This window comes from Oryctolagus cuniculus, chromosome 4 (genome assembly GCF_051225735.1).
Source record: "Oryctolagus cuniculus isolate XC-2025 breed Fujian yellow rabbit chromosome 4, ASM5122573v1, whole genome shotgun sequence".
NCBI classification, from domain to species: domain Eukaryota; kingdom Metazoa; phylum Chordata; class Mammalia; order Lagomorpha; family Leporidae; genus Oryctolagus; species Oryctolagus cuniculus.
In genome coordinates this window covers 125,939,486-125,957,940 of record NC_142870.1, presented here as the reverse complement: position 1 = coordinate 125,957,940, position 18,455 = coordinate 125,939,486, and the positions used below count along the sequence as shown (strand labels likewise).

General features: G+C 37.7%; 1 protein-coding gene across 17 annotated transcripts in view; it reads left to right on the top strand.

Annotated features, from left to right (window-relative positions):
• Positions 1-18,455, top strand: part of MME (membrane metalloendopeptidase) — a 157,629-nt gene that overhangs the window by 37,029 nt on the left and 102,145 nt on the right. For all 17 annotated transcript variants that reach the window (XM_089330255.1, XM_089330252.1, XM_089330247.1 and 14 more), the window contains 4 exon segments: positions 922-1,002; positions 1,099-1,194; positions 1,313-1,431; positions 6,974-7,039. In XM_089330255.1, the coding sequence (XP_089186381.1) occupies positions 922-1,002; positions 1,099-1,194; positions 1,313-1,431; positions 6,974-7,039 (362 nt within the window).

Here is an 18,455-nt window from a genome sequence, read left to right as displayed (position 1 = left end):
CAGCTAAGACACTCTCCAGGCAAGTTTAGAAAGTATGGACAGGGCCGGCGCCACGGCTCACTAGGCTAATCCTCCGCTTGTGGCGCCAGCCCCCGGGTTCTAGTCCCGGTTGGGGCGTTGGATTCTGTCCCGGTTGCTCCTCTTCCAGTCCAGCTCTCTGCTGTGGCCCAGGAGTGCAGTGGAGGATGGCCCAGGTCCTTGGGCCCTGCACCCGCATGGGAGACCAGGAGGAAGCACCTGGCTCCTGGCTTCGGATCGGCGCAGTGCACTGGCTGTAGCGGCCACTTGGGGGGTGAACCAAAGGAAAAAGGAAGACCTTTGTCTCTGTCTCTCTCTCTCTCTCACTGTCCAACTTTGCCTGTCCAAAAAAAAAAAAAAAAAAAAAAAAAAGTATGGACAAATCCCTCTTATCCTCCAGCCTCTATTCTTTCCTCTTCTAGAAGTTACTTTGTAGAAGAATAATTTTTTTCACTTTTTTTTAGCATCCAAACAAGAACAGTTCATTCAGCTTGTTTAGAGAATGAACAGTTCAATCACACAAATAATTATTTTTCCAGCTGTGAAAATGTCTATCCATATTCAATTCTAAATGCTTCTGTATAATTATTTGTTTTGATCTCAATTTCAAGAAAGTAACATCTTTTTTATTTCAATTATAAGACAAGTACACATCACTATTCACAAAAAGAGACCATCTACTCTAAAAGACTCTACTAACTTATCTAAGGAGACCAACTCCCGATTCTGCAGTAGGAATGGTGATCTGGTGAAGAGTATGAGTTTTCCTATGAGTTTGGAATGAGGATGGAATGAACATGTATACTAAAAAAAAAAAAAATTTATTGAACTTACATTGAAAATGTTAGTACCATTGCAAATGAGCAATTATGTTGATGCATTTTTTGAAATGTCCTCTTTCAGATGTCCTTCAGGAGCCCAAAACCGAAGATATCGTGGCAGTGCAAAAAGCAAAAACACTGTACAGGTCTTGTGTAAATGAAAGTAAGTGCTCTTGAATTGATTTGTCAGGAGTGTGCATTTATTGTGCCAGAATGTGTGTAGAGTTCATCTTAAATTCATTTTCATTGCTTTCCAAAGCTGCTATTGACAGTAGAGGTGGACAACCTCTACTCAAATTGTTACCAGATGTGTATGGGTGGCCAGTAGCAACACAAAACTGGGAGCAAACATACGGTAAGGCAGTTTTCATTATTTTTTAAAAATAATTGTCACATAAAATCTATGTTACATTACAGTTTCATAATAATGAACTAAAACTCCTCAACATGCATTTCACCTTTTGTTGCTTTAGGTACTTCTTGGTCAGCTGAGAAATCTATTGCACAACTGAATTCTAAGTATGGGAAAAAAGTCCTGATTAATTTCTTTGTTGGCACTGATGATAAGAACTCTATGAACCATATAATTCATGTAAGTTTGTATGGCTGACAGCCAAAGTTGTCTTTAAATTGAAATGAGCTTCCATACACTTTGTTGTTACTGATATTTAAAAGTAATGTGAAAGATTAATGCATATTTTCATTGGCATTTCATGATCTAGGTGGTAATAAATTCTTGCCCTGTCCCTGTTACTTGGAGTTCCAATTTTCAAAATATTTTCTTAATGCTCTTTTAGACATTCACCTCACTTCTGCTACCCTTGTTTTAAATACTTCTCCCTTTATTAATTAAATGATTGGACGTGCTCAATGGCCCTCCAACTCAGAGAAGGCACTCAATAACTTTATCTGTCTCTTAAAAGGAGCATGCTTTGGTTTCTGTAAGTAATTCAGGTGTGGAAAACAAAAATTCCTAACGAATATCTATACCTTTCCTCAATGAAGGAAAATACAATGCAATTCTTTTTAAATGGCTTTGTTAGATTTTTCTGTTTAATGTAAACCATTTATTTAGGTGTCACTTGAAATGAGATTAATCAACATGTTTGGGACGAACTAAAATTTTATAGAGCTTTTCTTTGGTCTCTTGTAAAAGAAACTATACTCAAAGTGATAAGTCATAGAGTCAAATCTGTCTCTTTAGTGTAAACCTTTATATTTCATTCTTCATATTTATTAAAATTGTGAAAGGAATAAAACCCATCTCCCTCCTATGGCAGATTCCCTTTCTCCCTTCTGAAAATCTCTCCTTGAACCCTCAAATGCCTACATCCTACATGATCACCTTGAGGGTAGCAAGGTGGGGAAAGGAGCAGAGCCTTTTATGTGGAGACTCTTTCTGGCTCTGTCCACCAGTCCTTTGCATTATATTTCTTTGGAATTGGCCTGGGTATTTCACAGCTACAAGGTTCTCACTAAAATGTTCCAGCTCACCCCTGCACCCATCTTAATGTGCAGTGAATTAGAAGCCATCTCAAAAAGCTGAGAAGGTGCACAGGTAACTTACACATGGGTAAGGAAGGGGAGCCAGATGCACTGAGCAGAACTGAACTTCCTCTCTCATACAGCAAGCTGCTGTCTGGGTCTTCTGATGCGCTTTGCAGAATGACTTTTGGGGAAATAAGGCAGAGTCTTTTTCATGCTCCTAGAATACAGGAGGTAAAGAAAAAATTCTGGCAAGATGTATACTAGCTAAAGAGCTGCAGAGATCCTATGATGGTGGAATAGGGAGCTTACTGCTCTAGTCTAGGGGAAGATACTTAAGAAAAAGTAGAGAGAGTACAATCTCAGAGAAGAGTTAAGGAGAAAACTACAGAGGAAACTCAATGAAAATTAGGACACTGTGGATCTATGTGGAGGGTGTGGACATGCACAACTCAGGACCCCAGCAGCTGAGAGCCTCAGCACCAGCTTTGGAGAGTGAGGTGAGACCAGACTGCAGCAGGCATGCCACTGACGATAAAGCTACAGGAAGAGCCTGGCATGAGTCTGGCTTGGAGCCCTGTGAGGGACAGTGTATCTGCCAACATAGAGGGGAAAAAAGGGACACATTTCTCTCTCCCTGACCACCTGGCACCAGCATCCTATAGCTAGACGAGACAGAACGGGTACCATTATGGACATGTGTAACAATTGCACCAGCTTGTGTCCCTGTGCCTAGCAACCAGCCTAGAGGAGACACCTGAGTCTGGCTGGGAGAATTGACAAGGGACTGGGTGCTTCTGACTGTGGGAATCTTGTATGCTGGAACTGTGAAAATACTATGGCTACGTAGAAGGATACAGGGTGTGGCTGGTCTTTGAGCAATCCCTATAGGTGGCTCCACATGCTCTGGCTCCCTGATTCCCTGGTGAGGGTGATTGCTGTGAGATCCATGCTCACAGCCAGAACAGCAAGGATCCTGGGTGTGGTTCCTGTGGCAGCGTGGAGGAATACTGTACCCACTTGGGCTAATGACAAAGCATTGGTCTCCTTGGAGGAGAGGAGGTGTGTGTGAGACTATGCCAATGGGGCTAATTCAACTTCCTTTCTGACTAAAAAAAAAAAGAGAGATTTACCACACCCAACTTGGATGTCTCCTTGGACATTCCCTTTACCCTGGAGCACTGAACAGAGCTCCCTGGACACACCCAACACATGTCTCTAGGTATTTACTGAAAGAGCAGATACTCCACTATGCCACAGAGGTGTGGTCCAAGGATAAATATCATTGCAGAGGAAAAATAAAAACAACAAGTATCTCCACAATACCTAAAAATAAATGCAACAATTCAAGAAACAAGAATAAGGAAGACAACATGATGCCCCAAAGGAACACAACAACACTTCAATACTAGAATGTGAAGATGAAGAGATTGAAGAAATGCTAGAAATGGAATTAAAAAAAATTGATCATAGGATTACTCAGAATAATAAGCAAATCCACAAATTAAAGAAATCCAGACATGTTCTGAATGAAAAATTTCGCCATGAAATTGAGATTTTAAAATGAAATCAAAATGAAATATTGGAAATGAATAATTCAATAGATCAAATAAGAAATATGCTGGAAATCCTTAACAAAAAACTCAGTGAAGGGGCCAGCATTGTGGCATAGCAGGTAAAGCCGCAACCTGTGCTGCCAGTTTAAGACCTGGCTGCTCCGCTGCCAATCCAGCTCTCTGCTATGGCCTGGGAAAGTAGTAGAAGATGACCCAAGTCCTTGGGCCTCTGTACCCGTGTGGAAAACCTAGAGGAAGCTCCTGGCTCCTGGCTTCAGATCCATGCAGCTCTGGCTGTTACGGCCCTCTGTGGAGTGAACCATCGAATGGAAGACCTCTCTCTCTCTCTACCTCTGCCTCTGTAACATTGCCTTTCAAGTAAATAAATAAATCTTAAAAAAAAAATAAAAGCTTGGTGATGCAGAATATAGAATATCAGAGTCAGCAAGTAAATTTGGAAATTTTACAGTCAGAACAATAAAAAGGAAGAAGAAATTAGAAAACTGAAAAAACAGTGTTGGATATTTATAGGATACTATCAAACAACCCAACATAAAGGTCTTAGGAGTTCCTAAAAGCATGGAAAGAGAGAATGGATTAGAAGACCTTTTTAGTGAAAGAATTACAGCAAACTTCCCCAGTTTGGAGAAAGAAAGGGATGTCCAAATACAGGAAGCACATAGAAATTATAATAGACATGACCAGAAAAGATCTTTACCATGACACATTGTAGTCAAATTCTTCACAATAAAACATGAACAAGATTCTAAAATGTACACAAGAGAAATGCCAGGTTACTTTCAGAGAATCTCCAATTAGACTCACAGCTGACTTCTCATCAGAAATACTTCAGGCTATGAGAGAATGGCAAGATATATTATAAGTTTTAAGAGAAAAAAGCAGTTAACCCAGAACACTGTACGCTTCAAAGCTTTCATTTATGAATGGAGGTGAAATAAAGACCTTCCATAACAAATAGAAATTGAAAGAATTTGTCACCACTTATCCAACCTTACAAAAGATGCTTAAGGATGTGCTACACACAGAAACACAGAAACATGATCATCACTATGAAAGAAGAGGAAGACTGAAAATCTCCCAGTAAGTACGAAGCAAATCCAAAGTAACCAATAGGAATATTTATGGAAAAATGGCAGGGTAAAGTTGTTACTTAACAGTAGTCACCTTGAATGTAAATGGCCTCAACTCTCCAGTTAAAAGACACAGACTGGCTGAATGGATTAAATCAAAACCCATCTATTTGCTGCCTACAAGAAACACATCTTACCAACAAAGATACACACAGATTGAAAGTGGAATGATGGAAAAAGATATTCCATGCTAAGAGAAACCAAAAAAAGAGCTGATGTAGCCATCCTAATATCAGACAAAATAGACTTTAACACAAAAACTGTTCAAAGAGACAAAGAAGGGCACTATGCAATGATTAAGGGATCAATTCAACAAGAAGATGTGACTATTGTAAATATATATGTAACTAGCTACAGGGCACCTGATTATTTGAAAGAAAAATAATGGGTCTAAAGGGAGACATAGACTCCAATACCATAGTAATGGGGAACTTCAGTATCCCACTTTCATCAGTGGACACATCAACCAGACAGAAAATCAGCAAGGAAACAACAGCGTTAATTGACACTATAGACCAAATAGACCTAATGGATATCTAAGAACTTTGCATCCTACAGTTTCAGCTTTCTAATTCTTCTCACCATTTCATGGAACTTTCTCTAGGCTAGATCACATGTAAGCCATAAAAAATGAAATCCTGTCATTTGCAACAAAATCTACTGGAAAACATCATGCTTAGTGAAATAAGCTAGTCCCAAAGGACAAACACCATATGTTATCCCTGATCTGTGGTAACTCATAGAGCATCTAAAAGGTCATCTATAGTAGTGAATTTTTTTTGACAGGTTGAGTTAGACAGTGAGAGAGAGAGAGAGACAGAGAGAAAGGTCTTCCTTTTTCCGTTGGTTCACCCCCCAAGTGGCTGCTATGGTTGGTGTGTTGCAGCCGGGGCGTTGTGCTGATCTGAAGCCTGGAGCCAGGTGCTTCCTCCTGGTCTCCCATGTGGGTGCAGGGCCCAAGGACCTGGGCCTTCCTCCACTGCCTTCCCAGGCCACAGCAGATAGCTGGACTGGAAGAGGAGCAACTGGACAGAATCCGGCTCCCCAAAGGGACTAGAACCTGGGGTGCTGGCACCGCAGGTGGAGGATTATCCTAGTGAGCCATGGCACCGGCTGTAGTATTGAAATTGACACTTTGAGATGCAATGACTTTGAACAGCCTTTGTCTTGATGGTTGAGGAACAGTTTTTTTTTTTCTTTTTCATGCAATTTGTTGGACTCTTTACTTAACATAGAGTTAATTGTGTGTATATAAAGTTAATTGAAAATAGATCTTAGTAAAAAATAAGAATGGGAATAGGAGAGGGAGAAGCAAGAGGGGTGGAGCGCAGGTAGGGTGGGAAGAATCACTATGTTCCTAAGGTTGTATTTATGAAATACATGAAGTTTATATCCCTTATATAAAAGTATCTAGGGAAAAATAGATTTAAGCTAGCTTCAAAAGTTCTACATTTACCATAGAGGTTTTCCACTTCTCCCCCACAACCCATCCAAATAAACTTGGAGGATATGAGCCACTCCCTCTAGTAAGTGAGTCCTAGTTATGGGTGGGAGTGGATGAGAAGGTTCCCAGGGGAGCATATTAGGATCTCATGATGCTGGGAAGCCTGTACATGTATAATTTGTAGGCTCCCTAGTCTTGAATGCTAATATATTTCCACTCATCTGCACTTCTGCTCTGCGTTAAAATTCCCTCACAGTGTATTTTTTGTTCAAGTTTCTTTGCTTTTCCTCAATTTTTTGCAGCACAGTCTTCCAGATGATCTAATTGCTCATCAGTTTAACATTGAAACCATTGTAGAAACCATTTTTTAGTTATATATGAGCTCAGTGTTTGACTGCTACCCTTATAAACAGGAAGACTAGGATCCTGTGCATACATCGGCCAGCTGTTCTATATCAGAGGAACAATTTTATTTTCTTTTATGTATTTTTGTTATAGATTGACCAACCTCGACTTGGCCTCCCTTCTAGAGACTACTATGAATGCACTGGAATATATAAAGAGGTAAAATTTTTTTCCCCTGATCTGTCATAATAAATAGAGTACCTAAAATGTAATGTATTGGAGTGAAATTGACATTTTGAGATTTGATGATTGTTTACAGCCCTTGTCTCTATTGTCTCTAGTGATAAGGAACAGTATTTTTTTTTTCCTATACTATTTGTTGAACTCCTTACCTATGGTGGGGTTAATATTATGAGTATAAAGTAAGTTGAAAATAAATCTTTGTAGAAATTAAGAGTGGGAGCAGTGGGAATAGGGGAGTGTACAGAAAGAAGGAAGGGAGTTTGGTCGGGAGGGAGGATAAGGTAGGTATTATCACTTTGTTCCTAAATATGTGTATAAGAAATACATGCAAATTATATACCTCGAATAAAATTTTTAAAAATACAAAAAAAAAAAAAAGAAAAGAAAAGAGAAACAACCAAAACAAATTACAGAACTATCTGGTGTCAACATATAGATAATGAAGAAGACTAAAGCTCCATTTAAACTCAACCCTCTTATGTTCTTTATACAAGACAAACACTTAAAATCACATATAATAATGAGCTACCATTGATAGGATGACCATCCTCAAGAGAAAAACGAAAGCATTTCTAAGAAATAAGGAAAGTTGTTGAGATAACCATATTTATGCATTTTATATTCAGTGCTATCCTTTAGTCTTGAACAGGTTACACACTGGAATTTTTTGCCTTGAAGCTTATACAGAGACATTTTTGTTTTGTCCGCAGTTAAACTTTATAATTGTTTTGTAATATTTTACAAAACTGAGAGACTTCTCTTGCCAATCCAGATTAGTTAATAATTAGCAGAATTGCAAATTCTAAGCTTGCTTCTATGGCAGCAGTCAGCTAGACCTGTTGTGGTTGCTTCCTTTAGATACAGCTTTGTGCTCCAGGTTTGAACAGTCATCTAGATGATTCATTTATTTATTTATATTGACTTTCTGGTCCCTGTAGGCCCTAGAGTTTGCATATTAGTTTGAATTTTGCAGTAATAAAGACAACTAGCAGCACAGTAACTTTATCAACAGAGGAGTTTATTTCTATCTCCCATTTCCAGTCCAGAAGCAGTCAAGCGATCTCTGTAAGGTAGGAAGCTCTGCTCCATTGAAGTGTCCAGAAACCTAGCTTTCCTTAACATTGTGCTCTACCACCAACCTCCTTTGGCATTTCATGTTGATCTATTTGATCAGAGTTGGTTCACCAGGGCCCTGCTCATTTCAGACCACAGGAAAAAGAGCGAAAATGTGGAAAATAATTTCCTTTTATGCAAGTGATGCAGAAGTTGCACGTGCTATATTGTTTAGAACATTGTGATGTGGCCACATCCAAATATAATAGGGGACTGGGAAATGCAGTCTTCTCAATTTTTACCATTTGTTTTACTTTGAAAGGCAGAGTTACAGAGAGAAAGAGGGAGAGAGAGAGAGAGAAAAAGAGAGAGAGAGAGATATTCAAGTGCTGGTTCAATCACCAAATGGCCACACCATGGGCCATTTGTATCAGGCCCCAAACCAGTAGGCTGGATCTCCTCTAGGTCTCCAGGTGGGTGGCAGGGGCCCAAGTACTGCGGTCATCTTCTGCTGCCTTCCTAGATGCTTTAGGAGAGAGTGGATTGGAAGTGGAGCAGTCAGGACTGAACCAGGGCTCCTATGGGATGCCAGCATTGCAGGTGGCGGCTTAACCTGCTGTGCCACAACACCAGCCCCAGGGAAATATACTCTTGAGTTGAGTGGCCATTGTATGTGCCTTGATAAAAGGTGGTTTAATTGACTTCTAAGGTTTTTTTTTGGGGGGGGAGGTTGTTTTTGATGTTATTATAAATAGAATTTTCTTATTTTCTTTTTCAAGATAGTTCCTTGTTAGTACATTCAAGTGTTATTGATATTTGTATATTAATTTTATAATCTGCAACTTTACTGTATTTATTTGTTCCAGTAATTTTTGTGAAGTCTTTAGAGTTTTCTGTATGTAAGATCATGCAATCATCCAACAGAAATAATTTTAGTTGTTACTTTTCTATATGTATGTCTTTTATTTCTTTTCCTTGCCTGATTGTTCTGGCTAGGACTTCAAGTACTAAAATGAATAGAAGGGGTGAGTGAGGGCATTCTTGCCTTGTTCCTGATCGAAGAGGAAGCACTTTCAACTTTTTGCTGTTGGAAATGTTAAACTTTTTATCACATATAGTCTTTATTGTGTTGAGATACATTCCTTCTATATTTTTTGAGAGTTTTTATCATGAAAGAGGATGTTGAATTTTATTAAACACTCTTTGTGCATCTATTAAGTATTCATGTGGTCTTTCACCTTTCATTTTGTTAATACAGTGTATCACATTTATTAATCTACATATGTTGAAACATCTTGCATCCCTGTGATAAATCCCTCTTGACCATAGTCAATATCTTTTTAATGTGCTGCTAAACTCTGCTCATGTTTTGTTGAGGATTTTTGTATCTTTGATCATCAAGGATACTGCTCAGTAGCTTTCTTTCTTATAGTGTCCTTATCTGGCTTTGGTATCAGGGCAGGGCTGGGCTCACACGAATAAGTTTGAAAGATTTCCATCCCTTTCAACTTTCTGGAATAGTTTAAGGAAGATCTAGTGTTAATCCTCCTTTAAATGTTCAATTGAATTCAACTGTGAAGTCATTTGACCCTAAGGCTTTTTTTTTCCCTTTTTTACAAAAAGGGTATTTTTATTATTGATTGACTTACTAATTACTGGTCTGCTCATCTGTTTCATTTCTTGTCAATTCAGTCTTGGGAGGTTGCATGCTTCTAGGAATCCATCCACTTCTTCTAGGTTATCCAATTTATTTGTGAATGGTTGTTCATAATAGTCTCCTAATAGTCTTTGTTTTTCTGTGCTATCAGTTATAATGCCTTCTCTTTCATTTCTGGTTTTGATTGAGTGTACTCTCTTTTTTTCTTTGTTACTCTTGCTAATGGGTAATTAATTGTCTTTTACTCAAACCTGCTTTTAATTTCCTTGATTTTTTTAGTATTATTTTTCCAGTCTCTATCTTATTTCTTCTATGAACTTTATTATTTTCTTCCTTCTACTTTGTTTGATCTTGCTTGTTCTTTTTCCACTTTCTTGAGGTATAATGTTAGGTTCTATTTGCAATCTTCCCTTTTTTTAAAAAAAATGCAGACATTTATTGCTGTAATCCTCTCTCTTAGTACATATTTCCACTGATAAAGGAACATTTATTTTGGGCCATAGTTCTGGAGGCTGGGAAATCCAAGATCAGTGAGCTGCATTTGGTAAGGGCCTTCTGCTGTTTCAACTCAATGTAAAAACTGGTAGGCAAATGGGTGCATTCCAAAGTGAGAGAGAGAACATGAAGGAGAAACTACTCTATAAGAACCTACTCTTTTGATAACTAAACTGTCACCACAAGAACAAGAAGTCTCTCAGTGAGAAAGGCACTAATCCATGAGAGCTCCGCCTTCATAACTCAAACACCTTCCAATAGGCCCCACCTCCTAACAACTGCCACATTGAGGAATTAAGTGTCCAACCCATGAACTTTTACCAACTGAAACAATAGCAACTTTCCTGTCCAGACTGCTTTTGCTGCATCCCATAAATTTTGTTAAAAGTGTTTTCACTTTTGTTTGTCTCAATATATTTTCAAATTTCCCTTTTAATTTCTTCTTTGATCCATCAGTTGGCCGAAGCGTGGTTGCTTTATTTCCACAAGTTCATGAGTTTTATAAGTTTCTTCCTGTTATTAGTCTCTAATTTCATGCCACTGTGGTCAGGAAAGTTAATTAAATTAATTTCAGTCTCCTTAAATTTGTTAAGACTTGTTTTGTCGCCTTACATATGATCTATCCTGGCAAAGGTTCCTGGCAAATGATAAGAGTGCATATTCTATTGCTGTTGAATGGAGCACTCTGTAAATATCTGTTAATCCATTTGTTCTAAATTGTAGTGCAAGTCCAGTGCCTCCATATTGATTTTTCTATCTCAATGATCTGTTCATTGCTGAAAGTGGGATATGCAAGTCTCTTATAATTACTCATAGTAAATTACAGTCCATGTACTCCTTCAAATCTGTTAATATTTCTTCTGCATGTGGATGCCCAGTTTTCAAAACACCATTCATTAAAGAATGCTCTTTCCCCTTTCTGTGATCTTGGCATGCTTGTTGAAAAACCAATTGACCATAAATACTCAAATTTATTTCTTGGGTCTCTTTCCTATTCCATTGGTTGATGTGTGTCTATTTTGATCACAACATCTTAGTATATATTTTGGTTGTTCAGGCTCTTTTCTGTTTCCATATGAATTTTAGTATTTTTTTCCATTTTTGTGAAAAAATATATTGGAAGTTTAGTAGGAATTGCATTAAATGTGTAGATTGCCTTGGGTAGTATGGGTACTTTAACGATATTAATTCTCCAAATCCGTAACATCAGAAATCTTTATATTTGTACCTTCATCAATTTCTTTCATCAGTGTTTTGTAGTTGTTATTGTATGTATCTTTAGCCTTCTTGGTTAAATTTATTTCTTAGTAATTTTTGGTAGCAACTATAAATGGGATTTACCTGAATTATCTCTGCACCTTTCTGCTCTTGTTAAATCTGTTCTTTCTGGGGGAAATATTTGCTATTCTCTACCAATCACTACCATTGATAACTGCTCATTTAGTTTCCTTAGAATCTTAAGACAGCTATCAAATAGAAGTTTACTTCAGTTTTTCTACTACCTTGCTATCTCTAAGAAATAAATCTCCTTAAAGTGTTTTTAGGGTTTTAGTGTTTCATAGAAAAAAATGATGAAAATGATATGATAACAAAATGATAAATGGAGAAATTATATACCTGGAAGAAATCTAAATAGCATTGTATCAGGATATCATTGTGTTCACTGATTTTTCTCACAAGTTTATTATGTTGTTGTTTCATATAGAATATGTCATACACACATGTGGGGGTGATTGGGAGAGAGAAAGAGAGAAACAGCTCATCTTCTACTTTTTTCTTCACCCCGTAAATCTAAGTTTAAGGTCATTCCCTCACAAAAGCCTTTCCTGGAACTTTAAATTAGATGAAGACACCTCTATTTTCCTGGCATCTTTGTTTCTGTATACCTTTTCATTTCATGTAATTTTCTTTTCTAAAGAACTGCAAGCAAATTGGAAGGAATGCTGTGTTTCCCTTAACCATTGCTCTTTTCCAGATATTTTGCTTATTTTCTGTCCCTTAGTAATTACCAAGTAAGTGCTACTTACTAAATAAGTGCTACTATTGTGGGTGAGTGATGGAGGGGGAAGATGGCTGGAAGAGAGGAAAGAAAAGGAGAAGAATCCAGGCACTTACAGCTCCCTCCTGTTGACTCACCTTGTTTTTGGGAAAGTATGAGCCCTAGCATCAAGACATCCTAAGCATCTTACAAACCATTTGTCCATTTTCCCCTTCTCCATCCCCAGTTATGTCCCTTCTAGACTCAGTTTTCATGAAGTATACTTAACACATTCAGTGGTTCCATACTTTTGCATTCTATATTATTTTATTGAAGAAATCATTCTAGTGAAATATGTATATAAATTACTTTAATGCAACGAACCAAGAGAAGTTTCAGGGATTGATATGGGGTGACTAAGATTTTGGCACAAAGGTACTCTACTCTACCAGAGAAGCCTGGCTTCTTTACCTGTCACTCTCGCCCAGGATTTTCATACTCTTGAATGCAGTATAAATTCTGCAAATATACTCCTGGGGCTCAGGATTTGGCAGGATCACAGACCTTTTTAGTGAAGAGAGCCATAATCATAGATCTGCTTGATCAAATTATTAGCTAAGCCCATTTGTCCAGATTCTCTCTATCTCTCCTTCATGGATACCTTTCTCAGGCAGGGACTCACCTTCCATTGTCCTAAAACCAAATTGCTTAAGAACAGTGACAATGGCACCTACAGTTAATAAGAAAGCCAATTTCACTTTATAGAAGCACTTTTTTCTCTTTTCCCTTTGATATCCTCAGAATGTAATCTTAGTATTATAATATATGTGTAGCTTTAAACATAGTAAAATGCTTGTGTCTTTATACCACTAAGTAATAAAAAATTTTAAGGAATGTGTCTCACTCTTTTTCCTAAAGACAAAACCATTTTTCTTTTAGTAAAAGGCCTTTCTGCCTTTCAAATTTATCATGTGCTTTTCTCTTGCAGTTCTAATGTTATGTTTTGAGAAATGCATGTATTATTTCTTGTTATCATTCCAAACCTAAATTCTTCAGTTCTTTTTCAATTCTGTACATTCCCTTAATTAAAGTAGAAACATATCCTAGCAATTGAAACCCAAAGATAAATATATATACGTGTGTTTCTTACATGACAGAATTTTGTGTTTTCTTTAATAATTTAGACTAATCGTACTCAAACTTTAAGAACTAATTGGAACATTAGCTGATATAGTCCAGCCTTCAGTTTACAAAGGAATAGGAGACCCAAGGAAGTAAAGTGATTGCAAGATTTATGTATTAGTTAGAAACATTGATTGTAATAAAAGCTTTTGACAAAATTTTAAAAATTGTTTGTCTCCCTGAGCTGAAAAGTTCTAGGGAGCAATCAGGAATGGTTGGCTCTAGGAGTTCAATTGAGTCAGTTCTCTTTTCCATTGTCATATTTTACTTTCTTCCCCTTTGGCTTTCTTCTTGATCTCCAATGTGGCATGAAAGATGAACATTGCCAGTTTCATAACTCAGAAAAAAGATTCTCTGTCTGTCCCAATGTCTTAGGAATTTCTGAGGAAGGCTCCGATTGGCTCTGCTGGAGCCATCTACTACTGTCCTCACCAGCCACTGTGTCCAGGAAGCTTAGTCCTCTAAGTTACTGGCTAGTAATGCCCACCCATCTCATTCCAAAACAAGAAAACCGAACAGAGGATTCTGCTATAACAAGATAAAAACACCATGGCCACCCTACTGCAGTCCAGTCTCCCAATCTGGCTTATATCCTAGATGACATTATTTCTAATGAATAAATAAATAAAGATGAGGGAACACTATTTTTTCTTGGGGTTCATAGTCTAAAACTGATAATTCCGGGTTACCGAGGCCAGATATCAAGCTGAGAAACATAAACATCTGTGTTACTACTGAAGAAATGCATACATTAAAAAATTGGTGTATCTCATTACTTAAGATTTATCCATGTGAAATCTTATATAAAGCTTCACCTCTGAGGAAATTTAAATAGAACTTCACAAACATCATAGGATAAGGCCCTTTCTAGCCTCAGTGATATAAGCCTTAGTTGCAGTGAGGTTTGCTGAGAATTACTTGTGTGACTTTGAACTCTAATTTTGATTTCAAAGCATGAAATACACCAAGCTGACATCTGGAAAGAGACATATTTCTTTGATGATCCTTGTCCCTTTGACAGGAGATAAGGCATATGAATATTGCTTGTCCAGTATCAAAGTAGCAATTCACTGTTACCTTTTACATGTATTGTACTTTTTCCTTCTTTGAAGATTATCATTAGGCATTTTTGCATGTTGTCATCATATAGAGATGACCATATTCTATAATAAAAGCAGAGATCTAAGTATCCCAGCCTCAGGGTACTGGTGGACTGTGCATTCATTGCTGGGGCAATCTACAATAACTGGATAATGAAGCCAAGAACAAATCTTGTGCCCCTGACTTTCCATGACTTTAGTGTACTATTTTCCAAAGGAGTTTCTAGTAAGCAAAGATAAAGCCTGCTTACACATCCTGTGTGACTGCTGAGGCTGGATAAAGAAGATATTGATCATGGAAGATATTATTTTTTTCGGCAATAAAATAGCAAGCCTAGGAATATAGGAATAGGAAAATTGGTTTTATAATATTGTGAGGGCTTGAAATACTTAGAAAAGTCTAAGACAATGGAAAGTGTTTGTAAAAACTGAAAAGTCAATGCGTAATGTAATGAGGGACCTGAGATATTCTTAATTCTTAGAGAAATTGGAGGTTGTGCAGTTGTAGACCAACAGACTTCAAAAGAGAGACATGTTTGCATTCAATTGACTGATTTTTCTCAACTCTTACTAAATATGCTGCAATATGACATAATTGCAACTTATTCTAACATGTGGGGGCCAATTTCATATCATTTGATTTGCTTTTAACAAAAGTTTACTGACATTAAATAACATCTCTGAAAGTGATAAGTTCAAAGTTTTGCAGTTTACCACATGCAGTAACATATTATTTACTTTAGGAATTCTGTTATCTTTTGTGTGCTATGTTTTATATGAAGAGTTGAAATTTTTAATATGAATTTTCCATTTTTCCAGAATTATTTTGGTCCTCAAACCCAAGATACTTCAACTTCTTTTTTTGAGTTGAACCTTTTTTTAAAAAAAAAATTTTATTTATTTATTTGAGAGGCAGAGTTTCAGAAAGAGAGGAGGAGAAATAGAGAGAAAGGTCTTCCATTCCCTGGTTCACTCCCCAAATTGCCACAATGGCTGGAGCTGGGCCGATCCCAAGCCAGGAGCCAGGAGTTTCCTCTGTGTCACCCACTCAGTGTAGAGGCCAAAGCACTTGGGCTGTCCTCACCACTTTCCTAGGCCATGACAGAGCGCTAGATAGGAAGAGGAGGAGATGGGACACGAACCTGTGCCCATATGGGATGGCAGCACCACAGATAGAGGCTATCTCACTATGCCACAGCACTGGCTCCAAATGGTCTTATAATAATGCATTTGTGAACATCTTGTTTTTGATCAGAGGTAGATGAGATTTCTTGGCACTTTTCCCTCTAGAATTGGAGGCAAGTTGTAGAATTCAGAGAACAACTACAGGAAAAAAGAGGCTGAATTACAGATCCATTGCCCCCTTGTGAGAAGAATACTGAGGCATTTGGCTAAATGCTTAGAGTAGTGGCATTCAAACAGAACAGCAATGTAGCAATCTTGATTCGTGTATACACCTTTATGAGTGGGTTTTTACCCTCTTTTCCATTGTGAGTTTGATGGGTCCCATTCCTCCTAGCACTCCAATAAATTCAACAGCCTAGAATATGTTTTTGTTGGTATTTAGTGATCTCAGTAGCCTGGATAACACTCATGGGAGTACCTTGATCACCTTGAGAGGTTTATCCAATTACAAAGACAATTATGATTGTTCTCTGCCTTCTCTGTTTAGGAATAGGAGTCCATATTGAATCCCAAAGAACTGTCTATAGATGAACTACCACTAAGCAATCTAGGAAAGATAGATGATCCAAAACAGCCCCTTCATTTCAAAAAGGACACATGTTTACCATGCCTACTTGATAACACAGTGTTGTCGAAATTGGTTAACCAGGGAATCTCTCATGCCAAGTCTCTCTAGCTAAAGAGAAAGCCCGAGTTCTGAGGTATTCTGATGATCTGAAGAGATCTCCCAATAACATATTGCAACCCCAAAAGACAGAAGAAATGAGATTTAAAACAATTGTATACCTTACAAGGGCATATATTTCTATTCTGGAAGAACAGTATGAAAGAAACATATTGCTCATAAAACATACATTCATTCCCATTCACAGAATTTTTAAATTGAACCAACCAATTTAAAAGTTCTTGTATACTGATTCCTTGAGAAGAATGATTGTGTTAATTTCCCGAAGAAATTGTCCACCTTTAGGTTGATCTCTGAATTCTGTGTGAAGAGTGGTCTCAAAGCTTCCTTTTCTCTACATTCAGAGCCTGTCAAGGCTGCTTGTTACCTGGTGCACATTCACATGGAAATCTGTGGTGAGGAATCCAAAATATTTGAGTGCTATAGATATGCTTGTGCCTGATAAGGATGGCTGTGTGAGGATGTCCAGTAGGTTAGGGTAGCATGATTTCCAAGTCTAAGCACTGCTTTGTGTGTGTGTGTCTGCCAATGACAGGACTCTGTGCTGTCACATCCACAGGTGCAGATACCAATCAGAAAAGCCACATGGTTTATTTTATTTGTTTGCTTAGATATTAACTAGATAATTACACGAACAGAGAGCATTTGAGGGCTTAAAAGAAAGGTGAGAAAAACAAAGGAGCTAGAGGATGAGAGCCTGCAGAGGTGAGGTAGGAGATGATTAGAAGCTCCATGTACACAGCAGGGCACAGCAGGAAGAGAGAGAGGGCCAGAATTGCAGACGTTGAAAGCACACAAAAAATTCAGGGATTCATTAAAAACGGAGACATTACAGGCTTGAGGTTGGAGGACTTGGAATGAGGACAGGATGAACTGAAGCCAGGCAAGGATAACCCAGTGTTTCTGTGTCTGGATTATAGAAAAGGCAGCCTGAAGAATTCTCTAAGTTATACCCACCTGGGAAGGAACACTGGGATGTACAGTCCTTTAGTTGACAAGATGTAGGCTGGATCTGAGATTATATGTAGAGAGGGCTTTGCTTACTCCCCAAAATACAAGTTGAGAAATTGCGAGAACAGATTTCTGTTGAAATAGGAATGAGTAAAACGACGTCCTTAAAATTTAACTTCATTTTTTTCCATAAAATTGATATTCCTAGAGCTCCTATGACAACAGGTTCTAGGCAATAGATTCCAAGCAAAAAAGTTCCTTGTTCTCACAGAACTCTTGTTCTAATGGGAGGAGACAAACAATAGAGAAATGGGTAGGTAACTAAAAGAACTAGGATGAATTGTGAGAAGTGGGCATTTGGCACAGCTGTTAGAATGACTCTTGGGATGCACACATCTCATCTCAGAGTGTCTGTGTTTGAGTCCTGATTCCTCTAATTCCAGCTTCTGGCATTCCTACCATCCATGTGAGAGAACCAGATTGAATTCTCATTGCTAGTGTGTATTTTGAAACCCACCAAAGTTATTACATGGATTTTACTTAAAATCAATTATTACCTTTGAAATTACTATTATAAGTGTTGGGATTCATTGTTTTTAAGGAAGGGCTATTTAGATGTTTCAGTGGGTTTTTCACATAAAGAATCAGTGATTCACTCTCTCAGGGCTTTAGAGAAGCTGCCTATGACTGTCAAAAATGACTGCCGACTCTGGTCCACGTCCCAGTAACTAATTGCTCTCTCAGTCACATAAAAGAAACATTAAAGTATAATTTAAAATCAATCCTAGCCAAGGTACTATTTAAATACTAAAATATATGTAGATTCCTTTCTCCCAAAATCATGACAATTACAATCATTTAGCATTTTACATATTTAGAAGTAACTTAAGAAAAATTAAAACCTTAAGGTAGAATCTTATCTTTTAAAAGGAATTTGACAGCAACAGTAAGCTTGTGTTCTAAATATTAGATAAATTTGGAAGCCAGGGAAGATAATGAAGATCCCAAGACACTTGTTTTAATCAGTCACAATAGAGTAGCTACCAGGCAGTGGAACTCATAGAAGGGAGTAGTGTATTCCCTGTAGCTACATTAAATGTTCACAT